The 17,403-nt window shown below is 35.3% G+C and overlaps 1 protein-coding gene across 1 annotated transcript in view; it reads right to left on the bottom strand.

Annotated features, from left to right (window-relative positions):
• Positions 1 to 2,330: 2,330 nt before the first annotated feature.
• LOC136034616 (pre-mRNA-processing factor 19-like) overlaps positions 2,331 to 17,403 on the bottom strand; it is a gene marked incomplete at its 5' end in the record, with an annotated part of 49,202 nt that continues 34,129 nt past the window's right edge. Inside the window, 3 exon segments of the mRNA XM_065715900.1 lie at positions 2,331 to 2,555; positions 9,839 to 10,043; positions 13,800 to 13,935. Of these exon segments, the coding sequence (XP_065571972.1) occupies positions 2,414 to 2,555; positions 9,839 to 10,043; positions 13,800 to 13,935 (483 nt within the window).

Here is a 17,403-nt window from a genome sequence, read left to right as displayed (position 1 = left end):
TTAGGCTTTTTATGTAAAGGGTATAGATGGATCTCTGAATTCTCAGTTTGAATCAGTGGAATGGCATTGATTTTTTCCAAAAATTTAAAAATAAAAAAATGATAAAAAGGGGAAATTCACACAACTTGAGTTAACCATGGAAACAGAATGCAACTGCAATATTACCTCTGAATTTCTCACCTTCTCAATACCAACCAGTCACAAAATATGGTTAGGTTTTTGTATAGGGATTGCATATATTTGTCCATAAAATTGTCTGAACTGCTATATATACCGCTGAGTATCTTTATGCTTATTTTGATACATGCCATCTTATCATATTTCTACGATTAGTTGTTTATAAATCAAAATTTTTATAGGACAATTCTCTCATCTAACGCTAAATCTGAAGCAAACCTTTTGTTTTTGTGCTCAACAAATATATCGAGATTTAAATGTTTGAATTGAACATCTGAAAATCTCAAGATTAAAAAAAATAATAATTAGGAATCTCCACAGCTTGAAACCTTGAGAATTTAAATCAACAATCTATACCTATCAAATACGAGGATAACAAACACATAATTATTTGTTATTTAAGAAGTATTTCGACTCATATATGTAGTTTAAGCACATACCTACATGCAGCTTTATTGGAATTCCTATTTTTCTGACGATTTTGGTCTTTATTCGAATATTTTAGGATGAATAGAAGAGGAAATACTAACGAAGAGCTCTAAACTGACAGGACTGGCCATTATAAACGTTCACCGAAATATTGAGGTAGACATCGACCGTGCAATAGATATGGCGAGAGTGAAATAGAGAAATAGACTTTTTCTTATAAAATTGTGAATTCTGTAATTTGAGTGAAATATATTGAACTTTAAAAAGCGGAAAGATACGCTACGCTATTATGAAAAGTAAAATTTTGATTAGTAAATTTTTGAGATTTCATCGAAGTTGACACTGTTTATTAAAACACTATTTTTAAAAGGAAACAGTGATTAGTTCATGCTTTATTGCCTATACTTAAAACCCTTAATTCAAATGTCTTCTATGCATTTCCATCCCTTTGTTCTGTTTTTCTTGTTACACCCCTAAAAGACATAGTATTTAATGTTTAACATATCTTTTACGAATATACAAGTTGTGTCTTTATCCTCATTTCCTACTCTTCCTTACTACCATAGTTACTAAGCGATGCCACAAAATTAGGCGACATGCTAAATGGTTTGACCTATATAAATTGTCCCAAAGAGTGTTTGACCGCAAAAGATGGTTTAAGACCATGTTTTTTTTTTTTTTTTATAATAAAAAGCTTAACTCACTCGGTATAGCGGTTAGAAGTGTAAAGCCAAAATATGCGGAAAATATTAAATATCTTATTTCTTTATAGATGGTCAACAGCCTTTTATTTTTTTTTAATGACGGTGTGGTCTTTACAACTTACTATTTATTGTATCAATATTTTTTGTACCATTTAATTTCAATAGATTTATTAGATCTTTAGACCTTGCTAGACTTTAGGATAAATTTACGACCATTTCCACTTCCTACCTACGATACATAATTGTCGAAGTTCCCTTTGGATTGCGAGATTTCTTTGTTCGCAAGTTCATCGAAGCAACCTATTATGCACCCACCCTAAAGAAAATCCTGGATCCGCCCCTGTTATTTTTTAAATTTTAATGTTGCTTCGAACTTTCAGCTGAAAACCTTTTTCTTAATTAATTTCTGATCGTATTTTTAAATAATGCCAGGAAATCCCCTTCCCTGCCCCCGTGTAAAATTTTTTCTGAATACTATGTGAACAACGAGCAAACTGCGTAACTTAAAGCCTTATCCCCAGGACTGCTAAGGGTCACGTTATCCTCAAAGGCATAGCTATTAGACCTTTCCACTATGCTGAGCCGAATGGCTATCTTAAATTTTTTTTTAGATGTCTTTGGGAAAAAAAGGGGCGTGGGAGGGGGGGTAGTTGCTCTTCAGTCTTTTTGGTCACTTAAAAAGGACACTAGAACTTTTCATTTCCGTTCCAATGAGTCATCTCTTGATCTTCTAGGACCATTGGTTCCATACGATCAACCCTGGAAAAAAAAAATACAAACAAATAAACACCCATCGGTGACTATTCTTCTGGCAAAAAACCGAAATTTCCGTATTTTTGTAGATAGAAAGTTGAAACCTCTATAGTAGAATTCTCTGATATACTGAATCTAAGATTTTCATTAAGATTCCTTAACTTTTTGGGGCTGTTTGACCTCTTTCAAAAATCAGGTATATTATCATGATTCTGTTTTTTAAGAGTTTAGGTTACTGATAGGGCGAGTAGGGCGATATAATTCCTCTTAACAAAAGAATTCCATTTTTTATATTCATACTTGTATAAAATAAAACAAAAAAGACGCCGTCTTCTTGGGAAACTACATCTTTATGGTCCATATAGCTTCAGGGTTCTATCCATGGAGACGGATGCCAAAAACTTGGCATTATGCCCAAAGCGAACACCAGTCACTGTGGCTGTATGGTCATTTGACACAAAAACATCATTCCACAGCTTACAAACATAAACCCTGCAACAAAAATAGGTTTCAAATCAATTATCCAGTTAGGCATTCATTGGGATACATTTTACTGAGTAGTTTCGTGGAACAGGAAACTATTTACCTCTTTGGAGTCTATGAAGAAAAACTTCAATCAGTAGCAGTGTTTTGATCACCAAACCGGACACCATACTGATTCATGATTGGTTGCCTCCCATACCCACCACCCTAAAATATTATAAGGACCGTAAAACGCGTCAAAGGTACTAGTACATGAATTCATTACAATGCAAAGGTACAGAATACTGCACAGGACTCTACAGTCCCTACCGGCGGTGTTGATCATCGTTTCATGGCCCTTCGGCGAGGAAGAGCAATCTCATACTTTCACACATTCTTCCTGTTTACCTTCCCTAGATTCCTCCGGGTAATTATTTAGAGCCGGGTCGACTCTGGCTGAGCTTACAGAGTCATGCCACTAAGCCCCGATCCAAACCAAACAATGAACGAGAACTGGACTCAAACCCCCGTCTTCACGAACAAAGGATTTCAGGTTTAGCGGGGCAACCACTCGGCTACAGTACATAAAGGCATAAAAAAAAATATTTTCTAACTTTACTGTGATACGGTTTCAGTGTATAGGAGGCACCGCATGGGCATATAGAAAACAGTCCTTGACATATCAATGCAATGATAGGATAACTTATTAGTATAGTAACCTTGAAATCTTCCACGAAGATTTAATCTTTCTACGTTTTCAACAGCTAATTCGTAATCAAGACAGGTCATCAGAGTACCAAGAAAGAACAATTTAACGTTATTTCTATCGTCCTTAAAGAGGGAGGCTTTAAATAGATTAGGTTGGAGGAGGAGCGTGCGTAGCTGTGTTGGCCTCAGGCAGCTTGGTGCTGCAGTGAGTTATTAGTAGTAGTAGTAGTAGTAGTTTAACAAAAATACTCCATCCCGCGGGGAGGAGAAATAAGCTCATCCTTCCTTGGAGGGGCTGGGACAAAATAAATAAAAATGAATATTCAGGTACCTCTTTTATAGATATCCAGGAAAACGGATTCTTCAGAGCTATCTAGTGTTGTAACTGATAAAATTTGTCACGGTAAAATTTGGTATTTTACGTATTTTACCGTAATTTTACGGACCCATGTAAAATTTATATTTAATTATTTTGCATAATTTAATGATTTTACGTAATTTACGTATTTTACCTATTTTACTAGTAAATTACGTATTTTATATTTTACTGACAATTTCTTAACACAAAAGCGCGAAGAGGCTTGCAGAAAAAGGTTTGAATATGATTTTCTTTGCGTATAGCTGTATAGCCCAGTTTCAAAGGGCTGAAGTCTGTCTGACTTCAGTCTCTTTTTATCACAACGATAAAGTGTATTATAGTACAAGTAAAAGTAATTTTAAATTGGTGAAATAAAATTATATTAGTTTTCTGTGAGTTGTTAAAGACAGAAAGTACTACAAGCAGGATTGACATATGAGAGACAAGAACAAAAAATAATGATATTAAACAGCCGAGAAAAACTAGGGTAATCTCAGCCAGTGGACAAAAAAGAAGTGAAAATGACAGAAACAGATATTTCATGAGGGACTTCCGCCCTGCTGTCTTCAGTGCTAAAAAAAAGTAGGAAAACTAAACTTTTTAAGTAACTCTTAACAGAGTAGAAGAAAAATTGTATCAAACAAACCAAGCAACAATAAATGAAAGAATATTAACCAATCAGACTTAGCAAGAACTCTCTGCTTAGACATTGACTTAGCTTGTCCCCAGACCAAATGTTCATTAAAAGTGTGGACAAATGGTCTTAATTTAAACTGAAGAAAAAAAGTTACTTGAATCCTTTAATTTTAGGTAACTGCAAATTAGGTTTATAGGAATATCTCCAGTATCTTTATTTAAAGCAAGGTCTCTATTTATGGATTTTTTTCTCCATTACCTTCCTCAAAAAATGTGGGAGACCAGTTGCTTCAGATATTAAAGTTGCCTCATCAAAAATAAGTAAATGATATGGATTTTCAATGACGTGGAGGAATAAAGCAGAATCAATATCCTCGGTTTCATTTTAAATTTCACATGCCAGACAAATCTTATATTCATGCCGTCTTTCCCCCGAGAGCTGGCGTTTACCCCCCCCCCCCTTCCACAGAAAAAAATCCCTTAGGGAATTCCCCCCTTCCCCATGGAAATCCCCCTATTATACCCGGGATAATTCCAGATCTTCATTAGAAGGGAAACTGAAATTTCTACTCATCTGTTTAAGTCAGAGGCAATTGTACAGTATTATCTATAGTAAAGACCCATAAGGGTTCAAAGCGCTAATATTTGTTCATTTGTTTTTTCCCCAGAAGCACTTCATGTGGAAGGGGTGGTCGAATAGACTTTGGAGGGGGCTCAGTCAATTGGAAATTGAAAGTTCCAGTGCTCTTTTCTAAAATTCAGCCTACTTTTCTGCAAATCGGTACCAAATCAGTTGTTACTGACTAAAGTATTTTAACGGGATTCTTACCAGTTCAACGAACCTTGTGTTTCAGCAACTGTTTTGAAAGTATCTTCAGATAAAAACAGAATTAGTTCTAAATGAGAAGCAAGGGAAGGTTGGGGGTAGAAATTCCTACACAATCCTCATGGCCGTATCCAGGACTTTTTTTTTTTTGGGGGGGGGGGGCTTTGGAACAGGTACAGTCACCTGAATAATAATTTGAATGAGATGAGCTAGATTTTCAAGCAGATATTGTTGAAGATGGTCTTAATGACTGAATGTTCTGCTATTATGATCCAGTGCTTGGTTACTAAAAGTCATCAAAGTGTTACCAACCACTCTTTTACTTGTATGCAAGGCAGAAGATTACCAAAGGGATAAACTAGACCGTTAATTTACTTCATGAAACTCCAGATGAAAGGGTATTAACTTTTTTAAGCCTAAGACAATCAGAATCATAAAAAATCAATTAAAAGCTGAAAGTGATGATTAAAAAGAAATGATCAACTGGTGTTGTACTTACAGGGCAAATCTAAAATACTAATTTTACCCTATATTTCCTAGGTAGTACCTTAATTTACTAATTTTACCAGTTTTACTTACCGAGTTTTATTTTACAATAATTTTACAACACTAGACCTGTCCCAGGATAAAAATATACCATTGTGTTCAGACAGGGACTTGACTACTTATAGATTTTGGACCAACGAGACACCACGGTTCATATTAATGCCAAGCAACTTTAGATGCTGTCAAATCTTTGGTAGATGATTCGCCCTGTCCGGATGGAGTTTGATCTCTCCTTAGAAAGGGTGATCAGGAAAAACACAAGACAATTCAGCCATATTGAAAACATGCCACCATGCCTTTTTTCACTGACTTGTGTTCTTTAGATTTTTCGTTTTAATTTTGGATTCTAGATGTATAGCCAAAATATTTTTATTTTATTTATTCTCGCAAATTTTAACATTATTATGTACTTGCAGATGTTTATTTCATTTACAAATAAAAGATAGAATGGTCTAAGAAATGATTTCTTATACAATGTCGGACCCTGAAGGCCTTTACGTTATGTTGGTGGCGCCACGTGGTTCTCCTGGCTATCAACACATGTTACTGTGAAACGGAGGATGTTGAAACCAGGTGGAACAGGATGAAAAGTTCAAACATCATCTAATGTATCAGGGAAGAAAGAGAAAACCTTGGTCCAACAGAAAAATTGCACAAGTATGAGGATTCTTCTTCGCATTTGTTAGGTTTAGCATATGACTTTATTCACTTCTCTATTGACATAATTTGCCTCATTGGAACTAGCAAAATTTTGTTGCAGCGTTAAAACAGAGCCTTCAACTAAGATGGGATAGAGGAATGTTCATCGATGTGTAGTCCTCAGATAGCCTGACGCCATGACGATTTAGGAATAACATCAAATTATGAAGATATTTAGTTTCAAAAAAAATATAAAAACGATATCTAAACTGTCTAAAACTGAACAAGTACAGAAAGTAATGGCAGACAACTATCTAAACTTACTAGCATTGTTGAAAATACGATGGACTACATCCGTAATAACTAAGATGGTATCTGTCATAGACCATATCGTCAAATACAGCGGAAAATAATATATACAAGCAGCCGATACCAACGCTGACTAGTAAACCACCCCAAAATGGACACCACTATCCCCAAGAATAACAACTTCAAGGTTTCGGGGAAAACACACTAGATTATCAGTCATTGTGTGCTACCCCCTACAAATGAAGCTACTGATGAAGAATTAGACAGGTTCTACAGATGAAATAACCTGTAACCAAAGATATACAGTCATGATGTTACGTGCTTCCTTTTTGACTTATGCAAAAGTAAGGTACGACGGATCCTTCGGCCCATAGTTTTCAGTCAACATAATCTGGTACAAAAGAAAGAAAACGTCAAGTTTCTATTGACTCTACCCTTCTAATTGGTATGTTATTATTTCCACACAAAGATCTACACAAGTACTCGCGGAAGTCATCAGATAGGGTGAACAAATATCACACTTACCATTGTCTCAAAAGAAAAGGAAATAGCAATCGAGGATGTAAGAAGCGTGGCCCCGACGGACCTGACGGATCATACTTTAGGACAGTGACATAATGTCTGAAGTTTAAAAAGATATTTAACGAAAGGACAGTCCTCAACCGTATTTTTGACCCAGAGAAACTTCAAGTCAGGACAGTAAAGTAAGATAACAGAACTATGCAACAGAAATAGACTCTCATCTATAACAAAGGAAACTGAAGGCTAAATCCTATTGGAAGCACAGCTCGTAGTCTAAATCCTTTATAGACTACAGCTCGTAGTCTATAAAGTATGGGCAAATCGTGACAAGAAAATAGATGAACAGACCCTTCTTCTCTGACATTGCATATGCCCCGTCTTTCCCCTAAATATTAGGATGGATACACCTTCTGGTAGTATGATTAGAGAAGCACAAAAGGAATTGAAAAATGAAAAATCACCCAGACTCGATAGCATTTCGGCTCAAACGATTACAGCATCAACAATCTAAGACATCCTTCCTATAGTTACTCTTTACCCGGGTATGGACAAAAGGTAAAGTACCACCGGACAGTAAAAAAAGCACACTCACTAGGATAAACGAAAAATGAGACGATATCGTGCCAAGTAACTAGTGGGGATATAAGCCTACTGTAAATATATGGGAAAACTGTCTATTATATTATCCAACAGAAAATCTAGACGTAACTCGTTCAGCATCTCTGAGATGAACAGCGTAGTTGCCGGCCAAGCGACTAATGTACAGATAAAATATTCTTACTTAGACTTCTAACTGAATAAATTAGAAAGCAGTGTTCAAAGATTTATATGCTTACTGTGGACTTCGAGAAGGCCCTCGATTCCGTAGACCATGGAAGTCTATTGAGTGTCCACATCAACTAGGGTAACCAATAATGCGTCAAAACTTCAGAGGGCCAAACCCACTTCTTTCGAATTCGGTCAGCAGTAAGTTTTGTAATAATGATTGATTATATCCCATGTAGCCATGGAGGGAGGAGGTAAGCTAAAGGTCAGCTCCCATGACTTACCATTGATAAGTTTTTGGGGGAGGGAGACCGGGCCATCAAGGACAAGGGGTCAGTTCCCATGAGTTTTGGACTAAAATGTCTTTAATAGGTTGTTTTTTGGAGGGGGTTCGCACCATGGAGGATCAGCGGTGAGGTCCCATAGTTTTTGGTATAAAATATTGCTAAAAAAAATTGTTTCTTTTTGAGAAGGGGGGGGGGGTAGGGCCATCCCTTCGAGCCTGCATAACTGCTTTGACTACTCTCCAAGTGGTCGTGTGGAATAATGAAAGTCCCAAAAGATTGGACCAGCGGTATACTGGTTAAACCCTTCAAGAACGGCGATACGCTAATCTGAGACAACTGGAGGCGCATCAACTTAGCGTCAATGTCTAGTAAAATACAGCCTCTAAGAACAGCCCAAGACTCACCTCAGGGAAGAGCAATACGGCTTTCAATCTGATAGGTCTTTCTAATATCTTATTTTCAATCTTAGACTAATAGTTAAAAAAAAAAAAAATATGCATGCATACTTCAGTGATTCTCAAAAGGTATTCAATTCTGTTAATGGAAATATTTTACGGAAGATTTCGAATTTTACGGAGTACCTGATAAATTAGTCAAAATGACAATCTTATTCTATGAAGATAGTGGATGTTGTGCGTCCACAGAAAACGAGGATACGACTTTCTTCAAGATAATGTATGGTGTTAAGCAGGGATATGTCCTATCCTATCTTCATTCCTGTTGGCTATTGCTACTGACTGCATTCTAAGGGGGTCTTCAGATTCGGAAATAAAGATTCTCGTCCTACAGGTCTCTGACCTGGGCTTAGCTGATTACGTTGTTCTTCTCGAAGAAGCGAAACTACAATTTCATCTGCTACTCCAGGCTTTACATGAAAAGGCTGAAAAAGTCGGGCTTACAGTGAATATCGTAGGACAAAGAGCATGGCTACGTCTGACTATCCGCTGACATAGAAATGCAAATACAAACCAATTGAATAGGTTAACGAATGTAAGTGCCTCAAGAGTTGGATTGATTATAAGGGTAAAACAACCAACGAAATCAAAAGGAAAATTGGACAAGCTACATCGGCTTTTAATAAGTTGAACCCAATTTACAGCAGTAAGAAATACTCTATGTGCTATAAGTTCCACCTCATGAATAGCAATGCGATGTGCATTCTCCTTGATGCCAGTGAATGCTGGAAACTAAATGTCCAACTGGAAAGACGACTCCTAGCCTCTGAAAACATTTGCCTTAGAAGAGTTCAAACAGCATGTCAGGAAGAGGTTACGAACATAGGAGTTTGCCAACAATCGCAAATAATATTTGATGTGGAACTCTAACGTTCGCGGAGACCCCTTCATCTCCGCAATACGTAATTAATTATAATGCATCTATAGGTTTCTTTGAGGAAATGTGTTGATGTTAAATTATTTTCATCACATCTTGGAGTTCGTGGAACAACTGAATGAAATCTAAATCATATAAATATTTTACTTTTATTGCTAATTACTTTTATGTTCAATGAACGGTGACGAAGATTTGGGAAAAATGAAAATGTTGTATTCAATTTGCTTATAAAAACTGCCCACTTCACCCTCTACTTTATTTTAATAAGAGTAAATTCCAAAAACTACAAAACGATTGTAGACGTTATATAATTTCTTTAAAATTATGCGCCCCTGGAAATTTCTCCAACTGGGGCAAGTGCCCCCTCCAAAAAAGGGCCACTGACCTGACATCACTTCCAGCAACAGCTAAATAGGTACCACTTTGGTCGAAGCACAGATCTTTGACTTCATAGCTGCCTTCCAATTGAATGGTTTTGAAATTCTTCAACTTTCTCAAATCCCATATTTTGACACTGGCGTCATCAGCAGCAGTTGCAAGGTAATAACCGTTCTCAGAGAAGGAAATGGCCGATACTTGTCCCATATGACCTAAAAAAATGTAACATGAAAACGATAACAAGAAACATTCATACAACAAAAGATTGATTCATATTAAAAGTAAAGGAGATTAGAATCTTGAAAAATTAATGATGATGATCAAAGTGGGCTTTGACTATTATAATTACAATGCTAAAATAGGTCACTCATGTAGAATAATATGTATCCTAAATAAACTGCATATGAAAGTTTCATTTTGGGCCTTATAATTCACTTTAAGAGTTTGTTAGGTATCTGTACATTGTTGTTGTAAAAAAAAGAAAAAAAAACAAAAAAAAACTACCAAGCAAACTCATAAAGTTAGTTGTTTTGTTTTTCTCAATAAGGAAGCACTGAGTCCTAAAAAAAAAAAAAAAAAAAAACTGCCTACTTTCAAAAATTACAGATCTGATTCACACAAGCTTAGAACTTCAATTGAAATATGTATGTAGAAAAATTGGTGTTAAGTTTGTTGTGACGTAATTAGTCCCGCAAGGCAAAAGTAAACTATGGGAGGGGGACACAGTATTTAATGCAGAGTAAATGCACGTTGAAGCCACAAAAATGTAATAGGCCTCTCTGACCTTCAGGTGATTTCAAACATAAAAAAGACCTCAAATTTCTTGTTTTTTTTTCACGTCGATTTCTTTTCAGAATTTTTTTTCAGAAATGTAAAATTATATATTTAAAAATTTTCTTAAAAAAAATTAACGTTCAGATTAAAATTAGGAATTTTTCCTGATTGTAAAAAATGTGCAAAAGTGATTCCGCTGTTTGAAGGAGGGGACAACTAGGCCTACTGATTATAGGCCTATTTCATAGTTATAAGTTATTGCGAAGATAATTGAAAAGCTTATTGATCGTGGGACTGTGAATTTTTCTGAAAACAGAGGATTCTTTTTTACATTAAACTGGTATAAGAAAGGGTGGTTTGCCATTGCAGGCTATTTTACTGCTTACTTCTTTTATTAATGATGCTTTGGACATGGGAATAAAATAGCTGCTGTAAATTTCTTACGAATATTTTACTCAAAAATCTCTATTATTAAATCAAAATATTGTTGTTACTTAAAGTTCCCTTACAATAGTTGTATTTTGGCAATGTCCACAATTGTCCCTAATAAATATTAAGATTTGCCATTGCTCCACGAAAAGGTTCACATCAGCTACTAGTAAATTAGAAAAAAAAATCCCAAAAGTACCAAGTTATTAATTGATTTTACTTAAAAATAGTTGATTTTGAATATTAAATAATTGATTTAAAAACTTAAAAATAGTTGATAAGCTGAATTTACTTAAAAATCGGTTGTTAAACTACGCTGTCTTCAGGAATGAGGTGTCATTGCCTCGAAACTGACTGATGTACCTTTCTTTCTCTTTTAGCCGTCCATCTAAAGTAGCTAACTTAGAAAATATATTAATAACTTCGTAGTACCAGCTGAGTTTGATAAGACTATTGTAAGTTTTGGGCTCGTTCATGGGCTATACCCTTTTTAAGGTCTGAAGGGATTAAGAGTCTAAGTCTTAATTTGCACATTGAAACAAAGAATTCAGATTGCGGTCTACATATTATAAATATGCGAAGGACCACTTACAGCTTCCACCATGGACAAGTAACCGTATTGTGACAAGTCGGTATGGGATTATCGACCCTAATGAAGCGATCATTGCCCAGATTGCCAGATATAACTCTAATATTGTTACTCATCCTTGGGCAATTATTTCGAGGGAATAGGTTTTGTTTTTTGTAGTTAGATATCCATTTTTTCTTTATTTTTCTTGTGTTTGTGTATTCTTCTGTTCGTGTTTCTGTTTTTTTTTTGCTTTTTTATCTTATACTCCATCTTTTTCTTTTGATGGGAAATAAATATATACATACATACATTAAAAGTCTGAAACTTGAAAGTAACGATTGGCTTTTAAACCGTGATCATCTTTGTTAATGAAGGGCTTCCAATTGTTCCTTCTTGATGTGCCTGTTGATAGTCCTAGGTGGATCTTGACATTCATTTTAGGCTAAGAAAAACATCTTATAAACATTTTCTCTCTTCCCAACATATTCAAGAGCGAGAAAAATTGTCTCCGTTCTATTATGCAGCGATTACTTATAAAAATGGATCATAAGACATAATTCCTCAATTAACATAGCAAAGAGCAGCAGCAGCAATATTCTTTTCGATCACATTCATCAAATTATTCTTGATGAATAAAAGGACTTCAAGGATTCAGAAACCTTCCGTATGACGAAGCTCTAAGAAGGCTCACTCTCTACAAACTTGAGACAAGAAGAACGATCTTAGACTTAAAAACCCTCTTCAAGATAGTTCATGAGAATTTTGGGAATGTAAAAGACAAGCTTGTTCAAATAACTCCCCAAAGCAACACAAGATCGCACAGTCTGCAATTGGAGCCTGTGAAGATGAAGATTGCAAGATCTAATTCTTACCATCATTCACTGGAACAAACTACCATTCCCAGTCGAAAAGATGAAATTACATGGAAACCTTTTCCAATGACCTAAACATAAAGATACCATATCTCGAGACTTTAAATATCGTCAACGTAGGACGACTTTAAATGGCAATCGTGTCGCAGTCGATCCGCTCTTCGCCCTGCCATAACATTTTTCTTTTAATAGCGTGTCAGTTATATAGAAATTTTGTATTGAGAGGCGTGAGGAATAAAATTATTTATTCACAAACCACTTTCCTGAACATTGCTAAATTACATTTTACGTTAATAAATACAATCAGTCACTATAATAAATATTTAAAAAAAGATTACAATAAATACACAATTTAATAAAGGTGGCACTATACAAGTGTCTGAAATTTAGGATAGACATTCTTTTATGCAGCATGTATTTTGCATTTCCTTCTTTCATCTTTGGGACTGGCCCTGCAACAACCCTTGTGTAGGGTTAAAATCTGGGGGAAGGATATCAAAGTGTTTATGGGCATCTAGAAATTTTTTCTCCAAAATAAATACTCAGGTTCAGTCTTCTTTGCTCCAGCGAAACTAAATCAAATTTAATACAAATTCAGAATACGGAGTTTCCGGGCCACGGAAAACAATAGCATGAGTACGTTTCTCAGTTTTCTCTATATGGTCAGATTGTTCCATAGTTAAACCAAAGTTTCATACTGGGGCAACATACTCTAAAAGCGGTTTAATTAGCAAAGGTTTGCTACCACAACACTTTTGTTGGCGAAATCAACCAAATGTTGCTATAACACTTCAAACTACCAAGGCAGCTTAAATCTAGTTTCCTCGCATACATAATTTTTAGCTTTTAAAGATTTTAAAAAACGGTTTTAAAGCTTTTCGGTCAACAGACTAACCAACTGAAATATTTGATTTTTTAAGCTTAAGCATGGGGAGGTCCTGACATGATCACCATTATGTTCTATAAAAATAAAGATTAACAAAAAAAGTAAATAGTAATAATAATAACCATTACATAAACGCATGAACTGATTATTTTCCATGAACACATTTTCCCTTTTGTATGTTTTGAAACCGGGGTCATTTCCAAATGAATTGAATTCCAAGTTTACATGATTTTCCATTTCTCTGTTTTTTTTTGTTTTTTTTTTGTTTTTTTTTGTATAGGCTCCAAGCTTCACTTCCATGACGAATTATTTAATGATTTTTTTTTAATTAACTTTAAAAATATTCACAGGCAACTAATTAAAAATTAAAATGAAACCGAAATCTTTTTTTTTGATAAAAAAAAAACTTTTAGCCCTTTATAATTGAATTCCTTACCAGTGAAGTTAGCAACGTTGGTCTGTTCTTTCAAATCCCAAATCTTTATTTGTGCGTCAGCAGTACCAGTTGCAAAAATCAGGCCATCAGGATGAAACTGTGCCACAGTAAGGGCCACACCACCACCATCAGATACCTAAATATAAAAAATCAAACCAAGTACTAAATTGGGACATTCGAGCAATTTGAAAAGTGATGATGTGAAATTTATAAACAAAACATTAAATTCACATGAATTAAAACTAATTAGAAATATTTATTCTTTGTTAGGCTAATGGAGCTAACAAAATGAAAACTAAAGTACTGTAGAACATATATCATTGTCCACCAAAAAGGAGAAACAGAAGAACATATTTAAATAGAAAGTATATACCTCTCTTCCTGGCGGCAATATAGAAAGTCCACCTTTCTTCCACCGCAAAAATAACTCAAAACTGTCAAACTTGGAGAACACTTTCTAATTTTTGGCGAAAAATCCAACTATCTGGTTAGCCACTATGCTATTTTGACTGTTGATACAAACATTGCACCAACACAGACATAATTTTTACACTAACGGTAGAATGAAGTCAGGGTTCTTTTATTTCAGCCAGAACCCAAGTGGACTCTCTGCTTCTGACTCTTGAAGACATATAGTTGGATGTAATTTTCCTAGAGTCTGTAACTATGTCAAGAGTTCGGCTGTAAGATTTAAATCCTATTTAAATTTACCAGACTAATGCCCTGACGAGGATAGGCTGGGTAAAAAAGGTTGTGAGAAAGTTTGGGGTCTCCCCTCTGTCATAAGCTCCTTCCTTGGTCACTATTTCCGGAAGAAAAACTCTGCCTGCATGGCCTCATAGTGCCAAAATGATGGACCTTTCATGAGTTTTTCTAACCAGAACCTTAACTGCAAACGGCACTATTGCACTACATTGCACTCTGATTAATGGGTAATTCTAATGGGATTGGTTTGTTTTGGAGAGCTTTTCTGCCAGATTAATCTTTTCCTAGCTAAGCTATCTATTTTGGGCTGCCTCTCTATTGTCGTAAAATACTTGCAGGAACAAATAAAAAACGAGTCTGAGGTAACAGGCTTGAGATTGCTTATGCACAGCCTAAACTCTTGTTGATAGAATAGCATCGTCAAGTGATCCTGGATCTTGGAGACCCCCTACTGTCTGGTTCTAAGCAGGCTTAAACACTTAGTTTAGAATCAAGGAGAAGTATTAGTCCCTGACCTGCACTGATGGTAATCATTTCTTTTCCTTAAGTCACAACAATTCAGTGATTTAAAGGATAGAAAATTGCGACTAGGACGTTACAACGTTAAAAAAGAACTGCCCTATCAACATTTTGACTAACGGAATCAGATATTCTGAGCTGCACATGAAACATAGAAACATGAACGAACAGAAATTAGCTGATATAGATTCTATTTATTTAGGTAGGAAAGACGCGGCGCATAGGCAGAGAATATGGCCCATGACGAACATGGAACCTTCCAAGTTTGGCTAAGGTTGGAAAAGTGTTAACAATAGAATTCTAGTTGCTCATTTCACGACCCAAAGGGTAAAGTATCAGGCATAGTGGAATATACCAGGGTAGACCCAATAGACAGATATAATGGAACCTTAGATGAACTTTACTTCAGTTACGGGAACAAATAGACAGAATTCCAAGTATGAATATGGCATTTGTATTAGGAAGGTAATTTGGGTTTGGAAAGGAATATAAAAACGGTTATGGACTGCTACTTTTAGAGGGCTTAACAATCTAGTGACAACCAACAAAGTATTTTGTCACAAAATGGCCCATAACTTAACATAGTACCCCCAAGACGGTAACACAGCCAACCTTACTGAAAGCGTAATTGTAAATCAAACACTGGCAGGATCCATACCCCAAGACCAGAACACAATTTGCACTTCATTGAAAAAAATACAAATGAATATGCATTATCAGTTTAATATACATTTACTGATATTTATTCATCAAAATGTTGATAATATTTAATTTATTAAATTTATAGAAGTAAAAACATTTAAATTTTTTTTGAGTTAAGCGCAAATTATGTTCTGGCCTTGGGAAGGCATATTAATTTATTTTTTTGGCTAAATGGCTTCCTCATAGTTTTAATCGGACGATTTTGGGAAAAAAAGGAGCGGGGAGTAGGCCTAGTTACCCTCAAATTTTTTGGTTATTTAAAAAGGCAACTGGAACTTATAATTCTTTACGAACGTTTTTATTAGTAAAAATATACATAACTTACGAATTAACTTACGTAACGAAGTTCTATATTTGTATGTTTTTATTACGCATATGAGGGGGTTCATCCCCTCGTCAATACCTCGCTCTTTACACTAAAGCTTAAATTTTGTCCCAATTCCTTAAGAATGACCGCTGAATCACAAAGGCCATAGAAAAAATAGTTGAAATTAATAAAATTACTTTAGCGTAAAGAGCGAGGTATTAGGAGGAGGTGAGCTCCTCATATGCACAATAATTTCTGTTCATTTTAAGTTTTAACGCTGCTCCTTACTTTCAATTGAAGAAACTTTTTCATATTCTATTTTTCATTGTTCTTTAAAAAAATGCTAAAAAATCCTGCGTCCCCTTCATGGAAATTTTTCCCTATAACTTTCAATTTCCGTTAGAATGAGCCCTCTCACGACATTCTAGGACAACTGGGTCGATACGATTACCCCTGAAAAAAAAAAAACGCACCCTTAATCTGTCTTGTGGCAAAAAAATGCAAAATTCCACATTTTTGTAGATAGGAGCTTGAAACTTCTACAGTAGGATTCTCTGATATGCTGAATTTGATGGTGTGATTTTCGTTAAGATTCTATGACTTTTAAGGGGTGTTCCCCTATTTTCTAAAATAAGGCAAATTTTCTCAGGCTCGTAACTATTGATGGGTAAGTTTAAACTTAATGAAACTTATATATTTAAAATCAGCATTAAAATGAGATTCTTTTGATGTAGCTATTGTTATAAAAATTCCGTTTTTTAGAGTTTCGGTTACTATTGAGCCGGGTCGCTCCTTTCTACAGTTCGTTACCACGAACTGTTTGATAGTTTTTCTTTTAATTGAAACTCCACCTAAACGTTTCAAGTTAATGCCCTCAAGTGTCAGTAGTCATAGTAACCGTAGAAGTAGTATCAAAAGTATACACATAGTGTTCTGTCACAACTTACCCTGAAAGGTCTAAATTAATAATGTAAGCCGTTACGGTGATATTGCTTTCTCACTCAATGACAATCTACATGTTCATAATTTTATTTGATTTAATTCAGCATCCGCCTGTTCCTAAGATATTCTTGATATTCCCTTTTGAAAACCTGCATACGGATGGCAGGTTCTCATCCGTACAACCGAAATTTTCAGAAATATTCTCTGAGAATTTCACCTTCATACCGTTAGGCATAGTTGTAATAGTAGTCGTAGTAGTAGTAAACTACCCAGCTTAATACAATAAGCCATTGCAATGATATTGTCGATTTGCTCTTATTTAACCTGTATAGTCGTATACTTTTTGAAATTTTCATCTTAATGCCCTTAACCTTGCAAGTAGTTGCGATAGAAGTAGTAATAGGAGCAAAAGTAATAGTAGTAGCAGAA

Source organism: Artemia franciscana, chromosome 13 (assembly GCF_032884065.1).
Source record: "Artemia franciscana chromosome 13, ASM3288406v1, whole genome shotgun sequence".
In the NCBI taxonomy this organism is placed as follows: Eukaryota; Metazoa; Arthropoda; class Branchiopoda; order Anostraca; family Artemiidae; genus Artemia; species Artemia franciscana.
The sequence above is the reverse complement of the archived record's forward strand: the minus strand, read 5'-3'. Positions and strand labels throughout refer to the sequence as shown.